Source organism: Dermacentor albipictus, chromosome 7 (assembly GCF_038994185.2).
Source record: "Dermacentor albipictus isolate Rhodes 1998 colony chromosome 7, USDA_Dalb.pri_finalv2, whole genome shotgun sequence".
Classification (NCBI taxonomy): Eukaryota; Metazoa; Arthropoda; class Arachnida; order Ixodida; family Ixodidae; genus Dermacentor; species Dermacentor albipictus.
Genome location: NC_091827.1, coordinates 143,500,686 through 143,526,255, shown reverse-complemented (window position 1 = coordinate 143,526,255; position 25,570 = coordinate 143,500,686). Strand labels below are relative to the sequence as shown.

The following is a 25,570-nucleotide window of genomic DNA, read 5'->3' as shown; positions in this document are numbered from 1 at the left end:
GCACTTTCGATGTGCTGAATTGGCATTAAGGAAAGTTCCACAGTGGGCTACTTGGTTGAACATAACACTGCTGCGCAAAACGACACCTGAGCACGCACTATCAAAATTGATAGTTTGTGCTCAGGTGAGATGTTTTGTTTCCTCGCTTAAGTCGTCTCCCTTTTTCACTTTGTGCAACAGTGTTAATTAAAATGAACTGGTAGTTGTGTGGTGCACTCATTACATTGGAGTTCTCCAAAGGAAATAAAAATATTTAGTTGTTAGCTGCAGAACAAACTCCACGCTGAAGCAAGGGGTGACAACATTGTGTTTTGTTGCTTGAAAGAAAACGGTGGGAGGGTGTCGCGGCGGGCCACAGGCCCGGGTGTTGCTGACTCTAGTGACACCACTGCAACAATCGTCATCAATTTTATTGCAGCGGCATTCTATTGCATGTCGCAGTGTTTTACCAAATTCTCCCCAGTCTACCTCTTTGGTGCTGGGTTTCGAAATGACTCAAATAAGAAAACGACTATCGTTGCATTTCACATGACCACCTTAATCACTGAAGAAGGGTTCAATTGGAAATGAAGATCAAAGCAGACACAATTTCTGGCTTGGTCCGTTGATTTGGTTCCGATGCATGGGCACCGTTATACATATGTCACACCAATGCATTGAAAACATTAAGTTTTAGCTACTTCTAGTTGAAATCAGTTTTTTTTTTCATTTTGTTACTCTTATCGATCAGCTATTCCCTTCTTTGGATGAGAGCTCAGGCTGGCAGGGCTCATTAATACAACACCATGGCGACTGCGTACTCCAGGCAATAAACAGCTCCGAGCACTCGAGCTTATCAAAAGCATCGTTGACGCAGACCGTCATGTTGCATTCCCTGCCGCCGAGGTCACCGTCTCGAGAGGGCAGATCCTGCCATGCCTGGTGCTGGCAAAACGGGTGTTTGCTGCCAGTGCTGACATCAATCACAGCTAACGGAGTGGGCAGCTGGAGCCGCCATGCGTGCAGGTACATGCGACTGTGCCCAGCAGCCCTTGCATCACCATAGGTGGTGTCGCCCACCACAGGGTGGCCCACTGCAGCACAGTGCAATCGCAGTTGATGTCGCCGACCTGTCACTGGCTTCAGCACCACCTGCAAGGGACAGAGATGAAATATTTGTGCATAAAGGAGACCTGCTAATCTTAGATTTCGAAAAATACTACGCTTGGAGCCAGGAAACGCCAAAAGACTAAAAATTATTAATTGTTTCATTATTAAAATGTTCACCATTCGAAAAAAGAAATCGGCAGGGCCCACCTCACAATCACGGTTGCTATTAATGCGATTTAGATTGAAGCAATTGTTTGATCCGCACCGATGGCACCGGCTGTTGGAATCTCAGCGCGGCCACCAGCTGTTGGAACCTCAGTGCTGACACCCGTTGTTGCAAATGGGTCGCAAGCCCCAAGGGTAGCGTTGGCCTGGCGGCCTGGGGCACACTGGAAGCATCCGAAGGTCCCAGCAAAGCATGAGGCGACTGCTAACAGAACAACTTGTTTATTCTAGCATCGCAAAGAGCGGGCGGTCAGGTCGACCGAAGTAGAGAGACGGGAGAGCACGTTACTCAACAGTAGAAATCGGAGCCTCTCTCTTGGCGTCCGGGGGCAGCTGCTCTTATACTCTCGGAGTTGAGAGCAAGAGGGAAGGTCACGGGACTACGTCACGTGACAGCGGCGACGGACGGACTGAGAGACACGTTGGAACAAGGAGGTGACGCATCAGACGGGCCGGCGCCGGTCAGACCTCCTCGCTTCACACTGGGGGAGCTCCTCTCCCCAGCTGCCGCGCTTTGACAAGCGTGGGCACACACACACACACGCACACACGAAGACACGTGGCACTGAACATGCCGGGACGCGCTCGGCGGGGATGCGTCGCGGCCGCTCCGAACGGGCCAAAATGTCCGCCGCTTTGAATGAAGCCCCGGCGTCCGTTGAATTCGCGACGGCTACACCGCGCGTCATAGGCGAAACGTAACAGACCGCCCCGCCGGGGGAAGGAGATCCCGATGGTCAGGGGACTGCATCCGCTGTCCGGAGGGATGTCGCTCGATGATGCTCATAACCGAAGTCGGTCGTCCCTCGGCGTTTCTTGAGCGCAGCGCACCGAGAAGGCCTCGTTCTCACGTTCAGGTTCACAGAGGACACTGCAAAGTGACTTCGGGAGAGTTCTCATTTTTTTCTCGTTCCCAGCAAGCGTTAGAACTACGCCGAAACTCAGCCGCTCAGTCAGCAAGCACGGCACAACCCTCACTAAGCCATGCCAGGCTCTTTCCCCTTTTTTTACTACTGCCTAGTTCATTACAGTAGTCTAGCAGCACTCAAAACGCGTCCACAAATCGGAAAATTGCACTACAAAGCACATCATCACTTTGAAACACTACACAAAAGCAATATGTTAAAAATCCTGCCTCAGGAAGAAAAACATCAATAACAAACAATTTTGAGGCTGATTCCCACGTTAGGGGCTTCGACTTAAGCCATCGGCGTTACCTTTGAGACTCCCCTTTTTGTAACGCACCTCAAAGGAATGTTATTGCAAAGCAAGGCTCCAGCGCAGGAGGCGGCCATTTGTGGAAGAGATAGTCTGCAGCCATTGGAGAGGGCAGTGATCCGTTTCGAAGCATGCGAAGCGGAGATCGCAGCGAGCGACCGTACACGAGCTCAGCTGGCGAACACCCCGTAGCGGCATGCGGCGCGGTCCTTAATGCAAATATCACCCCAGGCAGAAACAGCTCCCAGTCAGTTTGCTGTTCAAACCACAATGCTCTCCACACGCGCTTCATGACGGAGTGGAGCTTCTCAACGGAATTCGACTGGGGGTGGTGCACTGAGCTGTGTAACAGCCTTACCCCGCACCTTTCGAGAAAGGCTGTCGTCAAAGCGCTAGTTAACACTGTGCCCTGATCTGATTCGATTTCCGCAGGAAAACCAACTCACGCAAATATGGACAGTAGTGCATTGACTATCTCAACTGAGCTGAGTTCTTTAAGCGGCACTGCTTCAGGGAACTTTGTCGCTGGGCAGATCACAGTCAAAATGTGTCTGTACCCCGTGGCTGTTACCGGCAGAGGTCCCACTGTATCAATAACGAGCCGTCTAAAAGGCTCCGTAATGATAGGTACCAACTTCAACGGCGCCCTCGATTTGTCCCCTGGTTTGCCCACACGCTGACAGGTGTCGCATGTCTTCACAAAGTGGTCTGCGTCCCGAAAACACCCTGGCCAATAGTACTCTTGCAAGAGACGGTCCTTAGTTTTCTTAACTCCTAGGTGTCCGGACCACGAACCCCCATGCGACAAGCGCAACAGATCCTGACGATAGCACTGAGGCACGATCAGCTGATCGAACTCCACTCCCCTGCGGTCTACATACTTCCGGTACAGGACCCCACCTCTTTCCACAAAGCGAGCATTTTTCTTGGCGATACCTTCCTTGACAATGCAGCGTATGTTTTCTAGGCTGCCATCCTTCTTTTGCTCGGCTATCAAAGCCGACCGGCTGACTTTTAGCAACCTATTAAGTCCGTCTGATGTAGGCGCGATGAGCAAATCTTCAGATAGCTCTTCTAACTTTCCCGTGTCGGGCATTTCCTCTCCGGTATCTGGTGCCTTTAACGCTACAGGCTCAATTTTATTCAGTTCGGGCGTGCTCTGAATATCAGCTTGCTGCGCCTCTGACCCTTTCTCATCGTTCGACAACGTCGGCCCCGCAACTACCGCCTTTGCAGCGAGCTCCCGAACCTTCGATCTGGTTAAGGCCTGAACGCTAGCCTCACCAAACAAAAGCCCCTTCTCGCGCAGGAGGTGATCGGACCTGTTCGAAAATAGGTACGGGTACTGGGGGGGCAGCATAGATGACACTGCCGCCTCCGTCTCAAGTGCTCCGAAAGGTCCTTCAATAAGCACTTTTGCTACGGGCAGACACACGCTGTGAGCTTCCACGGCTTGCTTGATCCATGCGCACTCGCCCGTGAACATATCGGGTTCTACGTAAGAGGGGTGAACTACATCCATCGTAGCTGCGGAATCGCGAAGCACTCGGCACTCTTTCCCGTTCACGAGGAGGTCTCGCATGTAAGGCTCGAGAAGCTTCATGTTCTCGTCAGTGCTGCATAACGACAAAAACACGACTTTTGTTTTTGTTTCTGGACACTGCGCCGAAAAATGACCCGGCTTCTTACACGTATAACAAACGCGCGCTTGCGTCGTCTCGAACCGCTTTCTGCGTTCGGCTTCGGTTGCCGCCGTCTCCTTACGTTCGGTCGGACTGCTTTCACTCGCATCCGCACTACGTGTGTCCCCCTTTGCTCTCATGGGCGTGAACTTCGGCCTCTCAAACTTGGAGCCAAATTCACCCTTTTGACCGTCCTTATACTCCGCGAGCCCGACGCGTCACAAACTCTTCGGCTAGCTCAGCAGCTCTAGCCACCGTACTAACGTCTGGCCTGTCCAAGACCCAGTACCGCACGTTCTCAGGTAACCGACTATAAAACTGTTCTAGCCCGAAACACTGCAGAACTTTCTCGTGGTCACCAAACGCTTTCTCTTCTTTGAGCCACTCCTGCATGTTTGACATTAGCCTGTAGGCAAACTCTGTATATGACTCACTTTTGCCTTTCTCATTTTCTCTAAACTTCCGACGGAACGCCTCCGCGGACAGCCTGTACTTTTTTAGCAGACTCGATTTCACTTTGTCGAAATCCTCTGCCTCCTCTCTATCCAAGCGAGCGACTACGTCGGCCGCCTCGCCGGGTAACAAAGTGAGCAAGCGCTGTGGCCACGTTTCCCGAGAGAACCCCTGCTTCTCGCACGTTCGCTCAAAGTTAACCAGGAACAAACCAATGTCCTCTCCAAGCTTAAACGGACGCATCAGGTCAGTCATTTTGAACAATACTCGTTCTCCTGCACCGTGTGCCTGATTTTCATTACGAGCGCGTTCCATCTCTACCTCGAGACGCTTCATTTCCAAAGCGTGTTGACGGTCACGCTCTTTTTCTTTCTCTTGTTGCTCTCGTTCTATCTGTTTCTCTTGTTGCTCTCGTTCTATCTGTTTCTCTTGTTGCTCTCGCTCTTTCTGTTCTTTAAGTTCGCGCTCCTCTCTTTTTGCCCTTTCCTCAATGGTCTCAAGGCATTCCGACAGCTCGTCATCCTCAGCTTCCAACTCAAGAATAGCCCTCAGCAGTTCTGGTTTTCTGAGTTTGTCTGAGACATCCAGACCCAACTCTCTTGCAAGCTCCAACAATTTCGGTTTGCGCAACGACTTCAAATCCATGGCTGCTCTGAATGCTGCTTTCTCTACTGCCTACTATTGTCTTGCCGCAACTAACCCGGCAGCAACGACAACCACAATTACCAGCTCTGTTTCTGACACTAACAAAAGCCTGGCAAAACTCAGAAGAAGAAAGTCCCGCACTCACCAAACCTCGCAGCCAAGTATTCAGCGCAGTCGTTCCGCTGCAGGCAACCAGTCATCACACAGGGCTCATTGCACTGCTCCCGGATGGTCGTTGTGCTGCTCAGCATACAGTAATCCGCATATCTTCGCTGCTGGCCTCCGTTGTCGCGATCCCACCGCTGGCAACCAGATGTTTGATCCGCACCGATGGCACCGGCTGTTGGAATCTCAGCGCGGCCACCAGCTGTTGGAACCTCAGTGCTGACACCCGTTGTTGCAAATGGGTCGCAAGCCCCAAGGGTAGCGTTGGCCTGGCGGCCTGGGGCACACTGGAAGCATCCGAAGGTCCCAGCAAAGCATGAGGCGACTGCTAACAGAACAACTTGTTTATTCTAGCATCGCAAAGAGCGGGCGGTCAGGTCGACCGAAGTAGAGAGACGGGAGAGCACGTTACTCAACAGTAGAAATCGGAGCCTCTCTCTTGGCGTCCGGGGGCAGCTGCTCTTATACTCTCGGAGTTGAGAGCAAGAGGGAAGGTCACGGGACTACGTCACGTGACAGCGGCGACGGACGGACTGAGAGACACGTTGGAACAAGGAGGTGACGCATCAGACGGGCCGGCGCCGGTCAGACCTCCTCGCTTCACACTGGGGGAGCTCCTCTCCCCAGCTGCCGCGCTTTGACAAGCGTGGGCACACACACACACACGCACACACGAAGACACGTGGCACTGAACATGCCGGGACGCGCTCGGCGGGGATGCGTCGCGGCCGCTCCGAACGGGCCAAAATGTCCGCCGCTTTGAATGAAGCCCCGGCGTCCGTTGAATTCGCGACGGCTACACCGCGCGTCATAGGCGAAACGTAACACAATGTACCGACACACCATTTGGCCAACACAGAAACACATTATCTATGAAGCAATGCAGTGACACATTGTAAGTTAAACCTCGATATAACGAACCAGAACAGAACTAAGTACTCTATATAACGAAGTATTTACCTTTTTTTAACTTCTTTTCAAAATACTATATGTACGTTGAACCTCAATATAACAAAATATATTTATACACGATTTCCCTATAACTAAGTTTTACTGCCACCGTGGCAGAATACCAAGACAATGAAAAATTCTGTCAATGCAACAGATGGTCAAATGATTTAATAACGTGCGGCTGCTTGCGAACGCTCGTCTCAAATCACACGACCAAGAGCAATCGCCAAACCAGAGCTGTGTCAAGTGCGATAAGATATCGTGCCTCGCGCGCTGTGCGCTTTGTGTGAGAGTGAAAACGTGTGATGGTGAGCCGAAAAGGATGGTGGCCCAATGGGCACCATCTCCCCGCGCAAGCAAGGGGAAAGTCAGTGAGGTCACGGTAACGCGTTCAAGTGTGGGAGAGGGTGGGAGTGGGGGCAGATTGGCATGCGTCCTTTTTTTCTAGTGAAGCTGTGGCTGCACATGCCCTTCAGTGTGGCTAAGTGCATACGGAGCCCGTGCCCCATGTTTAGAGATAGTCTGCCGCATCTGCAAAGATTGGGCAAGCTGAGATAGCACGGCATCGTGCACTGCCTCTCGCGCGTTTAGTGCTGGGAATCTTGAGTTTCTGAGACGCATTAGGCAAGAGGCAGATGCATTCGCTTCCTATTGCCAGCACTTTTCATGATAGCGTCATCCCACTGCGGGTGCCAATATCAGCCACGGTGGCAGAGTAGACGCGAAAGTACGGCTCCTCACTTCATGCCGGAGATGTGAAGGTATCGGTGTCACGGCACAGAACTGTACGTTTCGTCGCTGGCTCTCAAATTCAACAAAATAATGTTTTATTCAAATCTGCTTATTTTGACTGCCCAATAATAAATAAAAATTAATTTTATGAATAAATAATAATATATAATACTGACATTATAATAATATATTACTAAATAACGAATATAAATAAATGTTGCGGCCCCATTCCGTAAGAAAATTCGATCGGCGACTATTTGGATAAAAGATAGAATTTCAATACAATGAAATTTCAATATAATGAAGCAAATTGCAGATTTTACCAACATTGCTGTATTCAGATTTAATTGTGCTACCATTGGTGATTTGTCAGTCATTACCATCCGGCCAGCTCCCTTCTGATTGGAAAATTGCTGAAGTGGTACCCGTGTACAAAAGTGGCAGCAGAAATTTCGCTGAAAGCTACTGTCTAATTTCGTTAACGCTCATATGTTGCAAAATGCTCGAGCATATTATAGCATCTCATATATAACATCTTGAATCGAATATCTTTTTCTTTACTAACCAGCATGGCTTCAGGAAAGGTTTATCGTGCGAGACACATTTATTAGAGTTCATTACTAACATACATTCCTACATGGACCATAACCTTCCAACAGATTGTATCTTTCTCGACTTTTCTAAGGCTTTCGACCGTGTGGCTCACTGCCATTTAATTTCCAAATTAACTGCTCTCATATTTTGCTGTTTAACGCTATCTTGGATCCATTACTTTCGACCTAATCGTCGGCAATTTACCATTGCAAACGATTTTACATCACTGCTCACCTCGAAACTTCCAGTCTACTGCAGGGCAATGTATTAGGACCACTGCTTCTTCTAATCTACATCAACGATCTGGCTGACAATATGTCTTCTTGCACACGAATTTTTTCCGATGACTGTATAATATAGGGACCAATTACCAGCAGTTACCATCTTATTCATCATTTGACCTTGTGGGGTCTTGCATTCTCGCAGGAGTACCGACCACCATGGGTTCGAGCTTAGCGAGCCACAGGTCCACGTCCGTCGTCGCCTCTAGTGCTGCTGCGCGAGCACTAGGCCACAAGGGTCTACCAAGCCAAGCATGCAAGAACACAGTATTGCGCTGAGTTAACTGATTCCGTTCATTGTATCCGGCGACACTGGACACTGCACAAACGCCCAGGCCCGGGGCGGCGGAAAACTGAAGTAGTCCTACACCAAGGGCAGAAAATACAGTCAGGGGTGCCTATAGCACGTCGCTGCGAGAGCATAGGCTCAAGCTGGGACACGCCGCTAGAAAAAGTCCCGGCGGCTATGCTACTTCCTCTCGCCACAACCAATGGGCCAACTCGCGAGAGCTTGGGCAATCTTCTTCGGCTTGGGCTTCTGATAAGCGCGGCTCGGCGTGGTAACACCTCACGCGAGCACTAGACACCCGTTCTTCAGCTTAGCATCGGGACAGGATCAACACGAGGTACGCGCTCCCCGCACAAAGGCACTGTGCGTGAGCTTAGTCCTAGTCACAAAGGTGTCGGCGGACAAGAGGAAGCATGCACATACGTACCCGACGCAGTCCCAAGGGAGAAAAGACACGCTGGTGCCACAAGAGTCGCCGCCTGGGCCACCGTCGTGACGTCTTAGCCCTGCCCTCAACGTGATCCAACGCGAGCGGAGCGCCACCGCTGACAACTAGTGAGGAGGGAGTGAGGCGTAGGGACGGCAGAACCGGTAAATGCGCCCGCGCAATGCCGCGTCGAATTACCCAAGTCCCCACAACCTTCAACGCATTAGTGACTGGTGCAACACCAGGCAAATGACACTTAATTCATCTAAATGCAAAGTAATGACTTTCACACGCAAGCACATTAAATAGTTTTTCTTATTACATAAATATGGATCCAATAACGGAAGCTTCACTCTACAAATATCTACGCGTTAATCTCGCCCCAGATCTTTCCTGGGACTCTCATATAAGAACCATATACGCCAATGCTTCAAAAACACTAGGATACATTTGTCGCAACCTACGTAAATTCCCGTCTAACATCCGCAAATTAACGTTCCTGACTTTCGTCCGCCCTTAGCTTGAGTTCGCGGATCATCATGAATATTCATTCTGTATGTTAGAAGCCAGCCAAAACCAAGCTAGTCAATTCATTTCTTGCAATTACGATGGACAGTCAAGCATAACTCAAATCAAATTTGACCTTTCACTTCCTGCACTAAGTAGTAGTCGTGACCTGGCATTGCTGTCGTTGCTCCACAAATATGTTCATCAAATGAAGTCATCGTATTCGCTTCTGTAACATGCAAGTTGTATATCGCAATCACTGAATAATTAGTTAAGTTTCACTCGCGTCTACAGAAACACAGATGCATATAATCAGTCAGCTTTGCCACGAGCCATCTGTTTGTGGAATCCTCTGAATTCTCTTCCTCTTCCGATCGAAGGCGCGCTAACACAAGCGTTCCCCAAACTAGCGATCTTTCAAAAAAGAATTCGATTTTTTAAACGTGACACAGAAGGTGGCTTGATGGAGATAGCATTTTAATCGTGCAATTACAAAAAAAAATTTGGTATGCATGGTCACTTTTTCATCTTCGATATCATCTTAACTTTTCATTACACATCTCTTGTTGCTGTCTCATTTGATTAGAAACCAGTACATAGTATGTGCATGTGTACACCTTTGTCTGTTACCTATATATATATATATATATATATATATATATATATATATATATATATATATATATATGTCTACCACTTCGTAGAATAAAACAATTGTTGGAAGTTTAGCACTGTGTCCGCGTCGTACCTCTGTCTTTCGTCCCTTTTCGTGAGCTAAAAACCTAAACGTTATGGAATGCCAACATGCCTAAACCTACGCTCTTTCTTTACGGAGCGTTGCAGTCTGACGTGCAGTGGGACACGCTCAGTCTCGATAATGCCTCGATTGAACTTTGGAATTTGGTTATGAATATCTCAATGTAGGCGCAATTTTCAAGAGTTTTAAAAGATGGGTGTGCATGAAAATGTCACTGGCTCCAAATATGCCACTTAGACAACTGCCCCCAAACTACTTATCAAAAAGTTATTAATTTTGTTAATTATTCTTTTGAAACTTGTAATATATTAGCGGAAAAGTATGTCCACATTAATAGGAACTCGCCTGCAAAATAGCCCCGTTCACTGTGCTCACTGCCTTTTTATAGAATATCTATTTTGTCAAAAAGAACATCCTTTAGAAAGAAACAACCACGAAAACATCGTCATAGAGCAAGTATCTAAATATAAAGTAAAATTAAAAAGGCGCAAAAAAAGACATGGATGTTAGGTAGACTGAAAGTGCCCAAAGTAGACAACGAATGCTAAGTGCATCAAAATTTGCAGATCTTCTTCTGTACGAATGTTGTGAACAAGATAGCAACATGAATAATCTGTACCACAGACAAATACAAATGTTCATAATGTTTATTCAAGAAACATTCATGCAACAGCAACTGAGATTTTGGTTGCCATTATACATTAACTCTGTTAGTGTCTGGGGCTGCTGCAGTCAAAAAATGTGGCTTTAAAAATTGGTCAGCGTCTATACTTGCATTTTTGTAAACGAGTGCACCCAAAACTGAAATTAATTTTCCCCTAAACTGGATAACAGAAATGAACAGTAAAATTATTCGTGCCAATACTACAATTGTAAAGAACTTCTAACAACCTGTCATTTCATGATAAACTCGTAAATGTTGGCAGGTTCGACCTAAGCGTAAAAGTGGTTTACTTGTCAAAACTTCATGGCGCAGAGCGCGAAGTGACATGCAACAGCAGAAGGGCAGCTAAAAGGCCTGGCGCAAACTTTTATCTGGAAATGAGCCAATGAACAGAAAACATTCAGGTGCATTAAATTGCAAAAAGCACCAGGAGCGACAACAACAATCAACACCATAGTACACATGCACAAAAGAAGAGCAGATCAGGTATCGAGAAAAGCCGGTCTACAGTCTAACAATGGAGGAGATTCACAGCCGACCAATGTTGTTGATCATTCTAAACAGGCCTGTCAACCAATCCTAATTTACGTTTTATCTGCCACCGTTTACTATAAAACTCGCTTATGTTTAGAAAAAGGAAATACAGCCACTCGGATAATCGGCTGACAGATGCAAAAATTTTACTTGCAATAACAATTATACAGTAGACTTCTATAACGAGCATCTCACACCTCCTCGAGCATAATCTTCGTTAGCCCGCCAGGCTCGGTGGCCCGCCAGGCTCGGTGGCCTGCCAGGCTGGGTGGACAACATTGGTCACCACACCAAATAAACACCGACCAGCACAGCTGCTTGGCGGTCAGCCATGGTTCATCACCACCACGCTGCGGAGCGTAACTCTAACGTAGAGAGCCTCGAACCACACTCATTCACGAAACTGGAGTGGATCGTGACAGTGGCGGTGAGTGACCACGTATCGACCCACGCCGCCGCGAGCAGCATAACACCTCCTCACATTCTTGCCACCATGCCACTGTACGGAAGGCTCGAGCCGTTCGAGGGAGATGGGTCCGCCCGACCAGTCTACCAGGAGCATGTCCACGTGTTCTTTCGAACAAACGACAAACCCGAGGCCAAACAGCGGGACATTTTCCTGGTCATCTGCAGGACCCGCGTCCTCAGTCTCCTGTTCGACCTCCCCAAGCCAGCCACATCGCATGTTAAGACGCTGAGTGAGCTGCTCACCATACTGCACTCGCATTTCACCGCGGCACCGTCCACACTAATGAAGCGTTTCCGCTTCAATAACTGGAGCCGCCATGAAGGAGATAACTCTTGGCCAGTTCGTTGCGGCATTATGAGGATTAGCGAGTGCCTGCGCCTTCGGGGACCAGCTGGACTCGCTGCTCCGTGACACTCGTCTGCGGCATAAACAACCACGCTATGCAGACGTGATTTCTAGAGCTACTCGACCACTCGCTGGACGACGCTGTGAAGGCAGCGCTGGTGATGGAAGTTGTGGCCAAGGACGCCGGTGAGATTGCACGTGCAACCGGCTCACTGTCCGCGGAAGCGGCGGTAGACAAGTTGGCGACAAAGGACAGTACCTGCAGTCGTTGGGCTGGTGCTCGCTCATCCTCACAGTGCCAGTTGTCTCAAGCACAATGCTTCACGTGCGGGAAAACTGGTCACCTGGCACGGGTATGCCAAAGGGGGAGGACGAACAGCGGACACCAGCAGCAGCAGCCTGGTTCAAGCCTAGGTTCTACACAAGCACTTACGACGGCTACCCTGGCCGTCGTAAGGGCACGCGGTGGAGACGCGCGGTAGCAGGCTCGAGTTCCCCAGTGGCCACGCTCCCCACCATGGCGGAGGACCCACCGATTTTGGACACGGTTTTGGCCACCGATTTGGACACCGATTTGGACACGATTTTGGCTCATAGGCCTTATTCTGTTGTCTGCGCCGCGGTACATGCGTGTCCGTCGAGGCTTCCGGCATCGGGCAGCGCAGTTACTCCGCACAACTCTCCCAGGTCCAGGGTCAGGCCCAGGTCAGCGTTCGCTTTGGTGACAGGGAGGCAATCCTTCCCGTTTACATAACCAAGGGGTAATTGCCGATGCTGCTGGGCCGAAACTGGATTCATGCACTGGATGTTCACTGCCGGAGTATCAAGAAGCCGTCCTGCATATGGTGAAAGATGTTGGAAGCTTCCTGACCGAGTTCAAGTCCCTGTTCCAGCCAGGGGTGGGCGAATTCACCAGCACGACGGCTGGCATCTATGTACCTGAGGGAGCCCGCCCTCGTTTTTTGAAGCCTCGTCTGCTGCTATTCGCCCTGAAGGACGGGGTCACCCAGGAGCTGCAACGGTTACAGTGACAAGGCATCCTGGTGCGCATTAAGACGTCTGAATGGGCCGCTTCCATTATACCAGTTCTCAAGCGAGACAGCAGTGTCAGAATCTGTGGGGATTTCAAGGTTACTATCAACACCGTCGCTACCGTCGACAAGTACACACTGTTGCGATGGTCAACACGTCGCAAGTTCCGTGAGGTCAATCTGACAGCTGACTACCACTGTTGCGAAGTCGAGGGTCCGTGTGGCCAACGAAGTTTCCATCGATGATACCGTGCCAGGTACCGGGAAAAAGGGTTCCGTGCAACGTTTAAGAGAATGAAGAAGGAATATATTCAAAAACGTACATGGTTGAGATTGCAAAATGGTTCCAATTATTGGAGCACACTATGGTAGCTTCTTAGCATGTCCGAGTCACACTTTTTGCAAAAAAGTGTGACTCCAACACGAGCCGCCTAGATCCGCTTTTTATGCCTGCGTCGTCATTGTTCACGGTTTCCACCAATCCGGCGTCAGGATACAATTCCCAGCGCCGATGAGCTGATGGTATCGGTGAGCTGGTGCCCTTTTCGGTGAGCCAAGTTGGAAACGCACGCACATTACTGAACACAAACAGTCAAAAGTAGGGAGAACGCACGCCGACTCCGATCCTGACGTGGTAATGCCAGTTTGTGCGGCTTACAGGCGACAAGAAGCATAGCCTTGTACGGACCTTCACTCCAGTGTGGACAGGCTAGATTGGCTGCTGACAGGTGTGAAGAATCGTAGCGTAAAGTGTTGCCGTACAGTGTTGCCGTACAGTGTTGCCAGTGACAACTGCATGTCGCAGGGGTGGCATTCCCCCTCCCCCCCCCTTCTTAATGGCCATCGGGCACAACACTGTCCCAGATAGAAGATCTCTTGTGAGCATTGTCTGGGGGACCAAAGTTTACGAAGCTCGACCTCCGAGACGCTTATCAGCAGCTGGTGCTTGAGGATGCCGCCCAGAAGTATGTCTCAATATCGAAAACTCTGGCTCTTCTAGCAAGCACACTTCCCGTAAGTCGTGGCCTTAGCCCCATCCATTTTTCTGAGCGAGATGGACAACCTCTTCAGGGACATGAGGCACGTGGCGGTGTACTTGCACGACATCCTGGTTACTGCTAACGATGGAGGGACCACCTGCAGAACCTGCACAACATCATGCACGACTGCACGACATCAGTCTCAAGCTCAAGCTGGAAAAGTGTGTTTTCCTGGCCCCCAGTGTTGAGTAGCTCGGACATGTCATTGCCCAGGCAGCCTAGCCATGGACACCACAAGGTTGATGCTGTGCTCAAGGCGCTTAACCCTCAGAACAAGAAGGAGCTTACATTGGCCTCATCAACTTCTACAGGAGTTTCCTGCCAAACCTGTCAGCGCATCTACAACCGCCCCTTCTCCTGCTTCAAGATGGACAGCAGTAGATCTGGAAGAAGGAGCAGGACATGGCCTTCCAGCGTAGCAAGGAGCTAATCAGCAATGCTCCAGTGCAGGTACGCTTTTATCCGGCCAAGCCTGTCATCTTGGCTGGGGGTGCTTCGCCGTAAGGCGTGGGAGCCATCCTGCTGCACCGCAAATAGAATCAGGAACACCTTAGACTTCCGTCAGTCAAAGGACCAAGCAGGATGCCATAAAGGCTACTCAACAATAGACCACATTCACACTATTAATCAGGTGATAGAAAAATGTGCGGAATATAACCAACCTTTATGTATAGCTTTCATTGATTACGAGAAAGAGTTAGATTCAGTCGAAACCACAGCAGTCACGGAGGCATTGCGGAATCAGGGTGTAGACGAGCCATATATAAAAATACTGAATGATATCTATAGCGGCTCCACAGCCACTGTAGTCCTCCATAAAGAAAGCAACAAAATCCTTATAAAGAAAGGCGTCAGGCAGGGAGATACCATCTCTACAATGCTATTCACAGCGTGTTTACAGGGGGTATTCATAGACCTGGATTGGCAAGAATTGGGGATAAGAGTTAATGGAGAATACCTCAGTAACTTGCGATTCCCTGATGATATTGTCACGTGGCAGTGACGGTGAAGAAAGAACACAGTAGCAGTACTGTGAAAGACAAAACTAGCTTTTATTGGGCGAACCTGTGCCCACAAAACAGGCTACACTTAAAGCACAACGATAGCGGCGAACACAGTCGACGATCGTCGAAAATTTGATCAGCGGGTCAAGCGCGTCGGCTTTTATAGAGCAGTCATCGAATGTTCCAGACTAATCTTTCGGACCCGCGTACCTTCCTCAAAGTTCTACACCATTCGCGTCAGGTGATGAAATCAGATAACATAACGTTCGGCGACCAACAGACAGCGGATAGAAGCATCGATAACGTTCCAGAAACTTCGGATACATACAGGCGCGTCCCACGCCTTGCGATTACATTTGTTAGGCTGCGAAACGTGGTTGCCCGATAAAGGTAAGTATACGTGTCAATACCCCCCTCTTAAAAAGCATCGTCCCGATGCTACAAACATAAGAGAGCGAAACACAAAAGGACACTTATTGAACATAAGTAACAAAACAACGAAAAGAAACAAAGTCCAAAGGTTAGTGACGCGTAGCTCCAAAGTTCATTAACGCTGGTATTACGGCTTGAGTCGCACGACGTGGACTATTTCAGGTCGTGAGCGGCGCCGCTGAGATAGCGAAATGCCGTCAGGCACGACCTCATAGTCGAGCGCGCCAATACGTCGGATGATCTTGTACGGTCCGAAATAGCGACGCAAAAGCTTCTCGCTCAGTCCTCGTCGGCGTATAGGGGTCCATACCCAAACACGGTCGCCGGGCTGGTACTCGACGAAGCGTCGTCGGAGGTTGTAGTGTCGGCTGTCGTTCCTCTGTTGGTTCTTGATCCGTAGGCAGGCGAGCTGTCGGACTTCTTCGGCGCGCTGGAGATAGCTAGCGATGTCAACATTCTCTTCGTCAGTGACGTGGAGCAGCATGGCGTCGAGCGTCGACGTCGGGTTCCTGCCGTAAACCAGCTTAAACGGCGTGATCTGTGTTGTTTTTTGCACCGCCGTGTTGTAAGCGAATGTTACGTACGGCAGGACGGCATCCCACGTCTTGTGTTCGACGTCGACGTACATCGCTAGCATGTCAGCGAGGGTCTTATTCAGCCGCTCCGTAAGACCATTCGTCTGCGGGTGGTAGGCCGTGGTCCTCCTGTGCCTTGTCTGACTGTATTTCAGAATGGCTTGGGGTGAGCTCCGCTGTAAAGGCCGTTCCTCTGTCGGTGATGAGGACTTCTGGGGCGCCATGTCGAAGCAGGATGTTTTCGACAAACAATTTCGCCACTTCGGCGGCGCTACCTTTCGGCAGTGCTTTAGTTTCAGCGAAGCGGGTGAGGTAGTCTGTCGCCACGACGATCCACTTATTTCCGGTTGTTGACATCGGAAAGGGTCCCAGCAAGTCCATCCCGATCTGCTGGAATGGTCGGCAAGGAGGCTCGATTGGCTGTAGTAATCCGGCTGGCCTTGTCGGCGGTGTCTTGCGTCGCTGTCAGTCTCGGCATGTTCTGACATAACGGGCGACGTCGGCGGTCAGGCGCGGCCAATAATACTTTTCTTGTATCCTCGATAGTGTCCGGCAAAAACCGAGGTGTCCAGCGGTCGGATCGTCATGTAGGGCGTGCAATACTTCTGGACGAAGTCCTGAGGGGACAACAAGAAGGTAGTTGGCGCGGACTGGTGAAAAGTCCTTCTTCACGAGGAGATTGTTTTGAAGCGTGAAGGAAGATAATCCGCGCTTAAATGCCCTGGGGACAACGTCGGTGTGCCCTTCCAAATATTCCACTAGGCCTTTTAGCTCTGGGTCTGCCCGTTGCTGTTCAGCGAAGTCTTCCGCGCTTATCATGCCAAGGAAGGCGTCGTCATCTTCGTCATCTTTCGGCGGCGGGTCAATGGGGGCGCGTGATAGGCAATCGGCATCGGAGTGTTTTCGTCCGGTCTTGTAGGTTACAGTGATGTCGTATTCTTGTAGTCTGAGGCTCCACCGCGCCAGTCGTCCTGAAGGATCCTTTATACTCACTAGCCAACACAACGCGTGATGGTCACTGACGACTTTGAATGGCCTGCCATAAAGATAAGGGCGAAATTTAGCTGTAGCCCAAACGATGGCGAGGCATTCCTTTTCGGTCGTAGAATAGTTGCGTTCCGCTTTTGACAGCGACCGGTTAGCGTAAGATATCACCTGTTCGACTCCGTTTTTCCTCTGGACTAGAACGGCACCGAGGCCTAGGCCACTGGCGTCAGTATGGATTTCTGTGTCGGCGTCCTCGTCTAAGTGCGCAAGTACCGGCGGCGACTGCATGCGTCGTTTGAGTTCTTCAAATGCGTCGGCCTGCGGCGTTTCCCACTTGAACTCAACATCACATTTAGTTAGACGTGTCAAGGGCTCGGCGATGCGTGAAAAGTCCTTGACAAAGCGCCTGTAGTAGGCACACATGCCAAGGAATCTACGCACTGCCTTCTTGTCGGTGGGCTGCGGGAACATTGCGATGTCAGCTGTTTTCTGGGGGTCGGGGCGTACTCCGGATTTACTGATGACGTGGCCTAGGAACAGAAGCTCGTCGTAAGCGAAGCGGCATTTTTCTGGCTTCAGAGTGAGCCCTGATGACTTGATGGCCTCTAGTACTGTGGCAAGCCGCCTAAGGTGATCGTCGAAATTTCCGGCGAATACAACGACGTCATTCAAGTAAACGAGACAGGTCTGCCATTTCAATAACGCTAAAACCGTGTCCATCACGCGCTGGAACGCTGCAGGCGCCGAGCACAGTCCAAATGGCATAACCTTGAACTCGTAGAGGCCGTCTGGGGTGATGAAGGCGGTCTTTTCGCGATCTCATTCGTCGACTTCTATTTGCCAATAGCCAGACTTGAGGTCCATCAAGGAGAAGTACTTAGCGTTGCAGAGCCGATCCAATGCGTCGTCTATCCGTGAAAGGGGGTATACGTCCTTCTTCGTGATCTTGTTCAGACGACGATAATCGACGCAGAAACGTAGGGTTCCGTCCTTTTGCTTCACCAAGACAACAGGGGATGCCCACGGGCTTTTCGACGGCTGGATGATGTCGTCGCGCAGCATTTCGTCGACTTGTTCTCTTATAGTTTCGCGTTCTCGCGGCGAAACTCGGTAAGGGCTTTGGCGGTGTGGTTGAACGTACTCCTCGGTGATTATGCGATGCTTGGCGACTGGTGTTTGTCGAATCCTCGATGTCATCGAAAAGCAGCCTTTGTATCGTCGGAGCAGACTTCTGAGCTGCTGTTGCTTAATCACTGGGAGATTTGGATTAATATCGTAGTCTGGTTCGGGAACCATGGTCGTCGGGGTAGATGCGGCGGAATCCGAGAGGACAAACGCATTACAGGTTTCCACAATTTCCTCGATGTACGCGATCGTCGTGCCCTTGTTGATGTGCTTGAACTCCTGGCTGAAGTTTGTCAGCAACACTTCAGTTTTCCCTCCATGCAGTCGAGCGATCCCTCTTGCGACGCAAATTTCACGGTCTAGCAGGAGACGTTGGTCGCCTTCGATGACACCTTCTACGTCAGCGGGTATTTCGGTGCCGACCGAAATAACAATGCTGGAGCGGGGCGGGATGCTCACTTGGTCTTCGAGCACACTCAAGGCGTGGTGACTACGAGGGCTCTCCGGCGGTATCGCTTTATCTTCCGAGAGCGTTATTGACTTCGACTTCAGGTCGATGACTGCGCCGTGTTGGTTCAGGAAGTCCATACCGAGAATGACGTCTCGAAAACACTGTTGGAGGATAACGAAGGTGGCAGGGTAAGTCCGGTCATGAATGGTTATCCTTGCCGTGCAGATTCCAGTCGGCGTAATCAGGTGTCCTCCAGCGGTGCGAATTTGAGGGCCTTCCCATGCAGTCTTAACCTTCTTCAACTGGGCGGCGATGCGTCCACTCACGACGGAGTAATCAGCCCCTGTGTCCACTAAGGCGGTAACTGCGTGGCCGTTGAGAAGCACATCGAGGTCGGTGGTTCTTTGTCTGGCGTTGCAGTTGGGTCTTGGCGTCGGATCACGGCTGCGTCGTGTTGAACTGAAGCTGGAACGTTGCGTCGTCAAGTCGTCTTTCGTCGGTGTAGTCTTGGCTTCGCGACTTCTTTGGGACGGCGGCGTGTCGTCATTAGGTCGTCGAGATGGTTTCTTCATCGTGTTCGTCGACGGCGGAGGATCTTCGTCAGTTTGACGAACAGCAACCGCACCTCCATCGGTTGCTGCTTTTAGTTTTCCGGATATGGGCTCGCAGAGCGGCCCCGGGCTGGGCCGGTGTATGGTCGGCGCTGCGGCGACAGGTAGCGGCCTGGTGACGGCGAACGGGGCGGTCGTCGAGGGCTCCATTGAGTAGCGGCGAGGTAGTCGGCGATGTCACGTGGGCGCTCTCCAAGCTGTGGACGCGGCGCGTTGACGGCGAACCCTCTCAGTCCCAAGTCGCGGTATGGGCATCGGCGGTACACATGGCCGGCTTCTCCGCAGTGATAGCAGAGCGGGCGGTGGTCGGGGGCTCGCCAAATATCCGTCTTCCTCGCGTAGGTGCGCTGAGCGACGGGTGGGCGTGCTGGCGGCGGCGGCGGCGGACGACGGAATTGCAGCGTCACAGGGCCCTGGCGCAGTCGCAGAGGGGGTCCTTGACGGCGTGCGACGGCGGCGTAGGTCATCGCTTCCGGCTGGGGCTGTGGTGATTCTGGTTGCACCTCAGGGACTCCAAGCGATCGGTGCACCTCTTCTTTCACGATGTCGGCGATCGAGGCCACTTGAGGCTGCGACGAAGGCAAGACCTTGCGCAGTTCTTCGCGCACTATGGCCCTGATGGTCTGGCGCAGATCGTCCGTGGCCAGTGATTGAATTCCTGCGTAGTAGGTAGAGCTTGTACGGCGGTTGAATTGCCGGTTCCGCATTTCGAGTGTCTTTTCGATGCTGGTGGCCTCGCGAAGGAACTCTTCTACGGTCTTCGGTGGGCTTCGTATCATTGCGCCGAGAAGTTCTTCCTTCACACCACGCATGAGAAGGCGGACTTTGTTCTCCTCGGGCATATCCGGGTCGGCATGGCGGAACAGACGTTTCATTTCTTCCGTGAAGATGGCAACGTTCTCATTAGGCAGCTGCACTCGGGCGTCCAGCATGGCTTCGGCCCTTTCCTTGCGCACGACGCTCGTAAAGGTGCGCAGGAAGCCGGTGCGCAAGAGTTCCCATGTCGTCAAAGTCGACTCCCGGTTCTCCAACCACGTTCTGGCGGCATCTTCTAAGGCAAAGTATACATGCCGCAGCTTGTCGTCGGAGTCCCAGTTGTTAAAAGTCGCGATTCGTTCGTAGGTCTCCAGCCAGGATTGTGGGTCTTCAGTCGCTGCTCCATGGAAGGTCGGTGGGTCCCGAGGTAGTTGTAGGATAACGGGGGACGCTGGGGCAGCCAGTGGGGTTGTTTTGACCACGATCTTCTTTGTCGACTCGGGTAGAAGTCCGTGCTCTGGAGGCAGTCCTTGCAGTCTGCGGCTAGCACGCTGGTCTACGACGATGTTAGTTTTGTCCTCGGGCTTCGGGCTTCGATCGCGGCTTTGCGGGGGCGTTCGGTACATGAACGCACTAGCACCTCCACCAGATGTCACGTGGTATTGACGGTGAAGAAAGAACACAGTAGCAGTACTGTGAAAGACAAAACTAGCTTTTATTGGGCGAACCTGTGCCCACAAAACAGGCTACACTTAAAGCACAACGATAGCGGCGAACACAGTCGGCGATCGTCGAAAATCTGATCAGCGGGTCAAGCGCGTCGGCTTTTATAGAGCAGTCATCGAATGTTCCAGACTAATCGTTCGCACCCGCGTGCCTTCCACAAAGTTCTACACCATTCGCGTCAGGTGATGAAATCAGATAACATAACGTTCGGCGACCAACAGACAGCGGATAGAAGCATCGATAACGTTCCAGAAACTTCGGATACATACAGGCGCGTCCCACGCCTTGCGATTACATTTGTTAGGCTGCGAAACGTGGTTGCCCGATAAAGGTAAGTATACGTGTCAATATTGCTTTGCTTAGTAACTCAGGGGACCAACTGCAACGTATGCTCACTGACCTGGAGAGGCAAAGCCGAAGGGTGGGTCTAAAAATTAATCTGGAGAAAACTAATGTTTAACAGTCTCGGAAGAGAACAGCAGTTTACAATAGGTAGCGAGGCACTGGAAGTGGTAAGGGAATACATCTACTTAGGACAGGTAGTGACTGCGGATCCGGATCATGATACTGAAATAATCAGAATAAGAATGGGCTGGGGTGCGTTTGGCAAGCATTCTCAGATCATGAACAGCAGGCTGCCATTATCCCTCAAGAGAAAAGTTTATAACAGCTGTGTCTTACCAGTACTCACGTAGGGGGCAGAAACCTGGAGGCTTACGAAAAGGGTTCTACTTAAATTGAGGACGACGCAACGAGCTGTGGAAAAAAGAATGGTAGGTGTAACGTTAAGGGATAAGAAAAGAGCAGAATGAGCAGAAAAGAACAAACGCGAGTTAATGATATCTTAGTGGAAATCAAGAAAAAAAATGGGCATGGGCAGGACACGTAATGAGAAGGAGAGATAACCGATGGTCATTAAGAGTTACGGAATGGATTCCAAGGGAAGGGAAGCGCAGCAGAGGGCGGCAGAAAGTTAGGGGGGCGGATGAGATTAAGAAGTTTGCAGGGACAACATGGCCACAATTAGTACATGACCGGGGTAGTTTGAGAAGTATGGGTGAGGCCTTTACCCTGCAGTGGGTGCAACCAGGCTGATGATGATGATGGTAGCGCGGTTCCACGTTTGGTAACCTGGCTTGGACCAGGAGATTGCTCACATGGTGCAGAGCTGCCAAAACTGCCAGGAGCATCAAAAGGCCTCGTCATGTGGAAGTCACCCCTGGCCGTTCCCACAGAAACCCTAGCCCCCCGTGCATGTGGATTTTGGGGGCCCTTTCAGGACCCTTCTTGGTGGTGGCAGACGCCCTTTAGAAGTGGGTGCAGGTTCAGCCTGTGACTGATCCATCAGCAGGCTCGACTATTGTTGCCCTGCGTCAGACGTTCGCCGCCCAGAGATTCCCAGACGTCATCGTGTCCGACAATGGTCCTGCTTTCCCTAGCACAGAGTATCTGAACTGGCTAACGAAGAATGGAATCCGCCGGAAGATGGTTCCACCATACTACCCTGCTTCAAACGATGCAGCCAAGCGGGTGGTGCAGACCATCAAGGACAAGCTCAAGAAGAGCCAGGCTAGAGATTTCCAGACACAAGTTGCCCGGATACTGCTCCAGTACCGGACCACGCCCCACAATGTTACTGGCCATGCTGCCTGTGAGGTCCTGCTAGGCCGGATGGTCAAGACACCCTTGGATGTCCTGCATCCGGACCTCCAATCCGCAGCGCTCCTGAAGCAGCTGCAGCAGAAGCTGCCTGCTTACCAAGGATGCCGTCCCAGGCCTTTGCCGGAGTCGGGAGCTCCAGTCTTCGCCAGGACCTTCCGTCTTGGCCCACCCTGGTCTGCCGTACAGGTGGTGTCTCCTGCCAGCGCCTCATCGCTGCTCGTCGGCATGCAGGCCTGGACCACGTGACACCGGCACGCCGACCATGTTAGGCTTCACCTCGAAACCTGGCTAGCAGCCTCAACTGCCGCTTTAGAAGTCCAGCCCGCAGGAGGACCAGCGGCAACATCGGTCGCTTCCAGCGAAGCACCACCCACCTCGGAGGCGGCAAGCGTTGTCAGTGGTGCGGCGCCCGTTGGGCCGGTGTCAAGTGGACCACTGTGGACCCCCCGAACGGAGCAAGGCTGGCTCAGGCAGCGTTCACCATTGCCTCACCCGGCCCGTCAACACCGGTGACCAGGCAAAGTACTCGAGCGCGGAGGCCACCGGATCAATACTCGCCTGGCTAACAGGCGCCATCGACCTTGTGGCAGAGCCTCGACCAGACGGGATCTTATTTTACGTTGAGCCTCGATGTATTTTGTTTGTATCGAAAAAACAAACTGGGGGCAACAGGTGTAACAAGCATGTGACACCCCCTTGGGCATAATCTTCGCTAGTCCGCCAGGCTCGGTGGCCAGCCAGGCTCTATGGTAAACATTGGTCACCGTCCCAAATAAACACCGACAAGCACAGATGCTCGGCATTAAGTCATCGTTCATCACCACCACGCTGCGGAGAGTCACTCTGACGGAGGGAGCCTCGAGCCCCCCCGCCTCGTTCACGAATCCGGGGCGGATCGTGACTTCTGTAATTTGGCTCCGGTTATATCGATTTTTTTCTCTTCATTCGCTACCGTCCGAAGGTCCCAGCCGGCACCCGTGCATTTCTATGGGCCCAAACTTGCATTATTTCGATCCTGAAATTGGCCTTTGACGGATAATTTGAACTTCACCACTCAGCATGCACACGCCTGACCCCTACATTGACCCTGACAGCAACCCCTTTAGTGGCGTCGTCTGTTTCGGCAGAGCTTAGGCGACGGTGAATGCGAACACACATAATCTCCCGTCAAAAACGTCTATTTCGGGCCTGCTCTAGGATTGGATTGGATTGGAGCCAACTTTATTTGTGCCAGCAGTTGGGTGCTCATGCGCCGCCCCAATGAGGGCCTGTGTCACCTATGAAGTCGCAGTTACTCAGCGCGGGTCTCCGCTCGCCGTTGGCGGCTCGCTGGGTCCCCACATTTCGAGCGCCCCGAGGACCTGCTGGACGGCCCAGAGCTGTTCGTCTTGGTCACAGCTCTTCGCGGATGCCTCGAGCCATGGTGGGATTGTTCTTGATTTTGATTCTTCTGGATTTTTAACGCAGTCCCACAAGATGTGCGTGTATTCTGCCGTCTCCCTCCGGCAGACTCTGCACTTATGGGTGGGATATGCCTCGGGGTACATGCGATGCATCAGTCCGGGGCGCGGTAGCGATCCGGTCTGAAGCTGTCTCAGTAGTTCCTAGGAGAACTTTAAGCAATAAGGGTAGCTCACTATGCCTGGTTACGGTATTTACACAATCCAATCCTCCCTCTCCCTCCCCCAATAAATTGAGCCGATAACCGCGTACACGAGGTCTGTATGCCTTGCCGTATGACTTGGCTGTATTGCAGAAAAGCTGCAGACAGTGAATGTGTTGAACACGCATAATCTTTGGTAAAAACGTCTATTTCAGGCCTGCCCTAGGAAGATCTTTTAAGCAATAACGGTAGCTCACAATGCCTGATTATGGTATTTACCCAACCCTGAGTAAATTTGCTCTTTTTGTGGCTCAGTTCGCGTTAATGCTAGAGGTAGCAAGCAGGTCAATTCCCTCGCTGCTGCTGCTGCGCTTCTTCGCTCCAACGATTTGACGAGATCTCAAAGTGGTTGAGTGAGATGTGTTCATGCTTGCTCATGCACACCGATGCCATGCTTGTTAATTTAGTACGCCTATGTTTACAAGTTCATACGGCCGATGAAACTACTATCCTAAGCTCGCATAGTTGTCCACTAATTTTCTATCGCAATCGATGCTTCGCCTTTCAGGTGAAACTGCGACTTTTTTTTCTCCATCTAGTTTAATTCGACCCACTGGTTACTTCGATCAGTTTCGTCAGTCCCTTCAGGATTGAATTAAGGGGACCTTTAAACAATCTTGATGATTTTGTACAAACGTATCAAGTGATTAGGGTAGGTCCTTCTGATCATTAATTTACACATCTAGGTGCACCACGTAAAGCCTGCAACTTATTATAATCTAAAGATGTACATCGCTACCGATTGCAGCACGCCACTCAGCTGATTTTTCAGCCGCTCCTGACCAGGTGACGCCAGTAGGGGGAGCTATCTGAATGACTGCCCAGGGCGCATATCGATAAGTTTTTCAACTTTATGGCAAACAAATCTTATTCGAAATAAAGTTAGAAAGTTAGTTAATTTGTTCTATAAGAAACAGTACCAGAAAGAGAATGAACAAGCACAATTTATCACTATTGACACGTGTATTTATACTTATCGGGCGACCAGGTTTCACCGCCTAACAAATCTTTTCGCACAGCGCGGGACGCGCTTGCATGTATCCGAAGTTTCTGGAAATTTATCGATGCTTCTATCCGCAGTCTGTTGTTGCCGAACCTTGTGTTATCTGATTTATTCGCCTGACGCGAAAGATGTAGAACATTATGGAAGGCACGCGGGTCCCAACGATTAGTCTGCAACATTCGACGATTGTGTATAAAAGCCGACGCGCTTGAACCGCTGATCAGATTTTTCGACGATCGCCGACCGTGTTCGCCGCTATCGTTGTGCTATAAGTGTAGCCTGTTTTGTGGGCACAGGTTCGCCCAATAAAAGTTAGTTTTATCTATCACAGTATTGCTACTGTGTTGCTACATCTGGTGGAGGTGCTTTTGGTCCATGTACCGGACGCCCCCGACAAGCCGTGATCCAAGCCCGGAACGCAAAGACAACGCCAACGCAGTCCCGGACCATCGAGCAAGCCGCCGTCTTCAACAACTG

General features: G+C 50.9%; 1 protein-coding gene across 1 annotated transcript in view; it reads right to left on the bottom strand.

Moving 5' to 3' along the window:
- Nucleotides 1-391: 391 nt before the first annotated feature.
- Nucleotides 392-25,570, bottom strand: part of LOC139047310 (RNA pseudouridylate synthase domain-containing protein 1-like) — a 180,226-nt gene continuing 155,047 nt past the window's right edge. Inside the window, exon 3 of the mRNA XM_070521139.1 lies at nt 392-1,131. Coding sequence (XP_070377240.1) covers nt 727-1,131 — 405 coding nt within the window. The 3' untranslated portion in view covers nt 392-726. The remainder of the gene's footprint in view (nt 1,132-25,570) is intronic.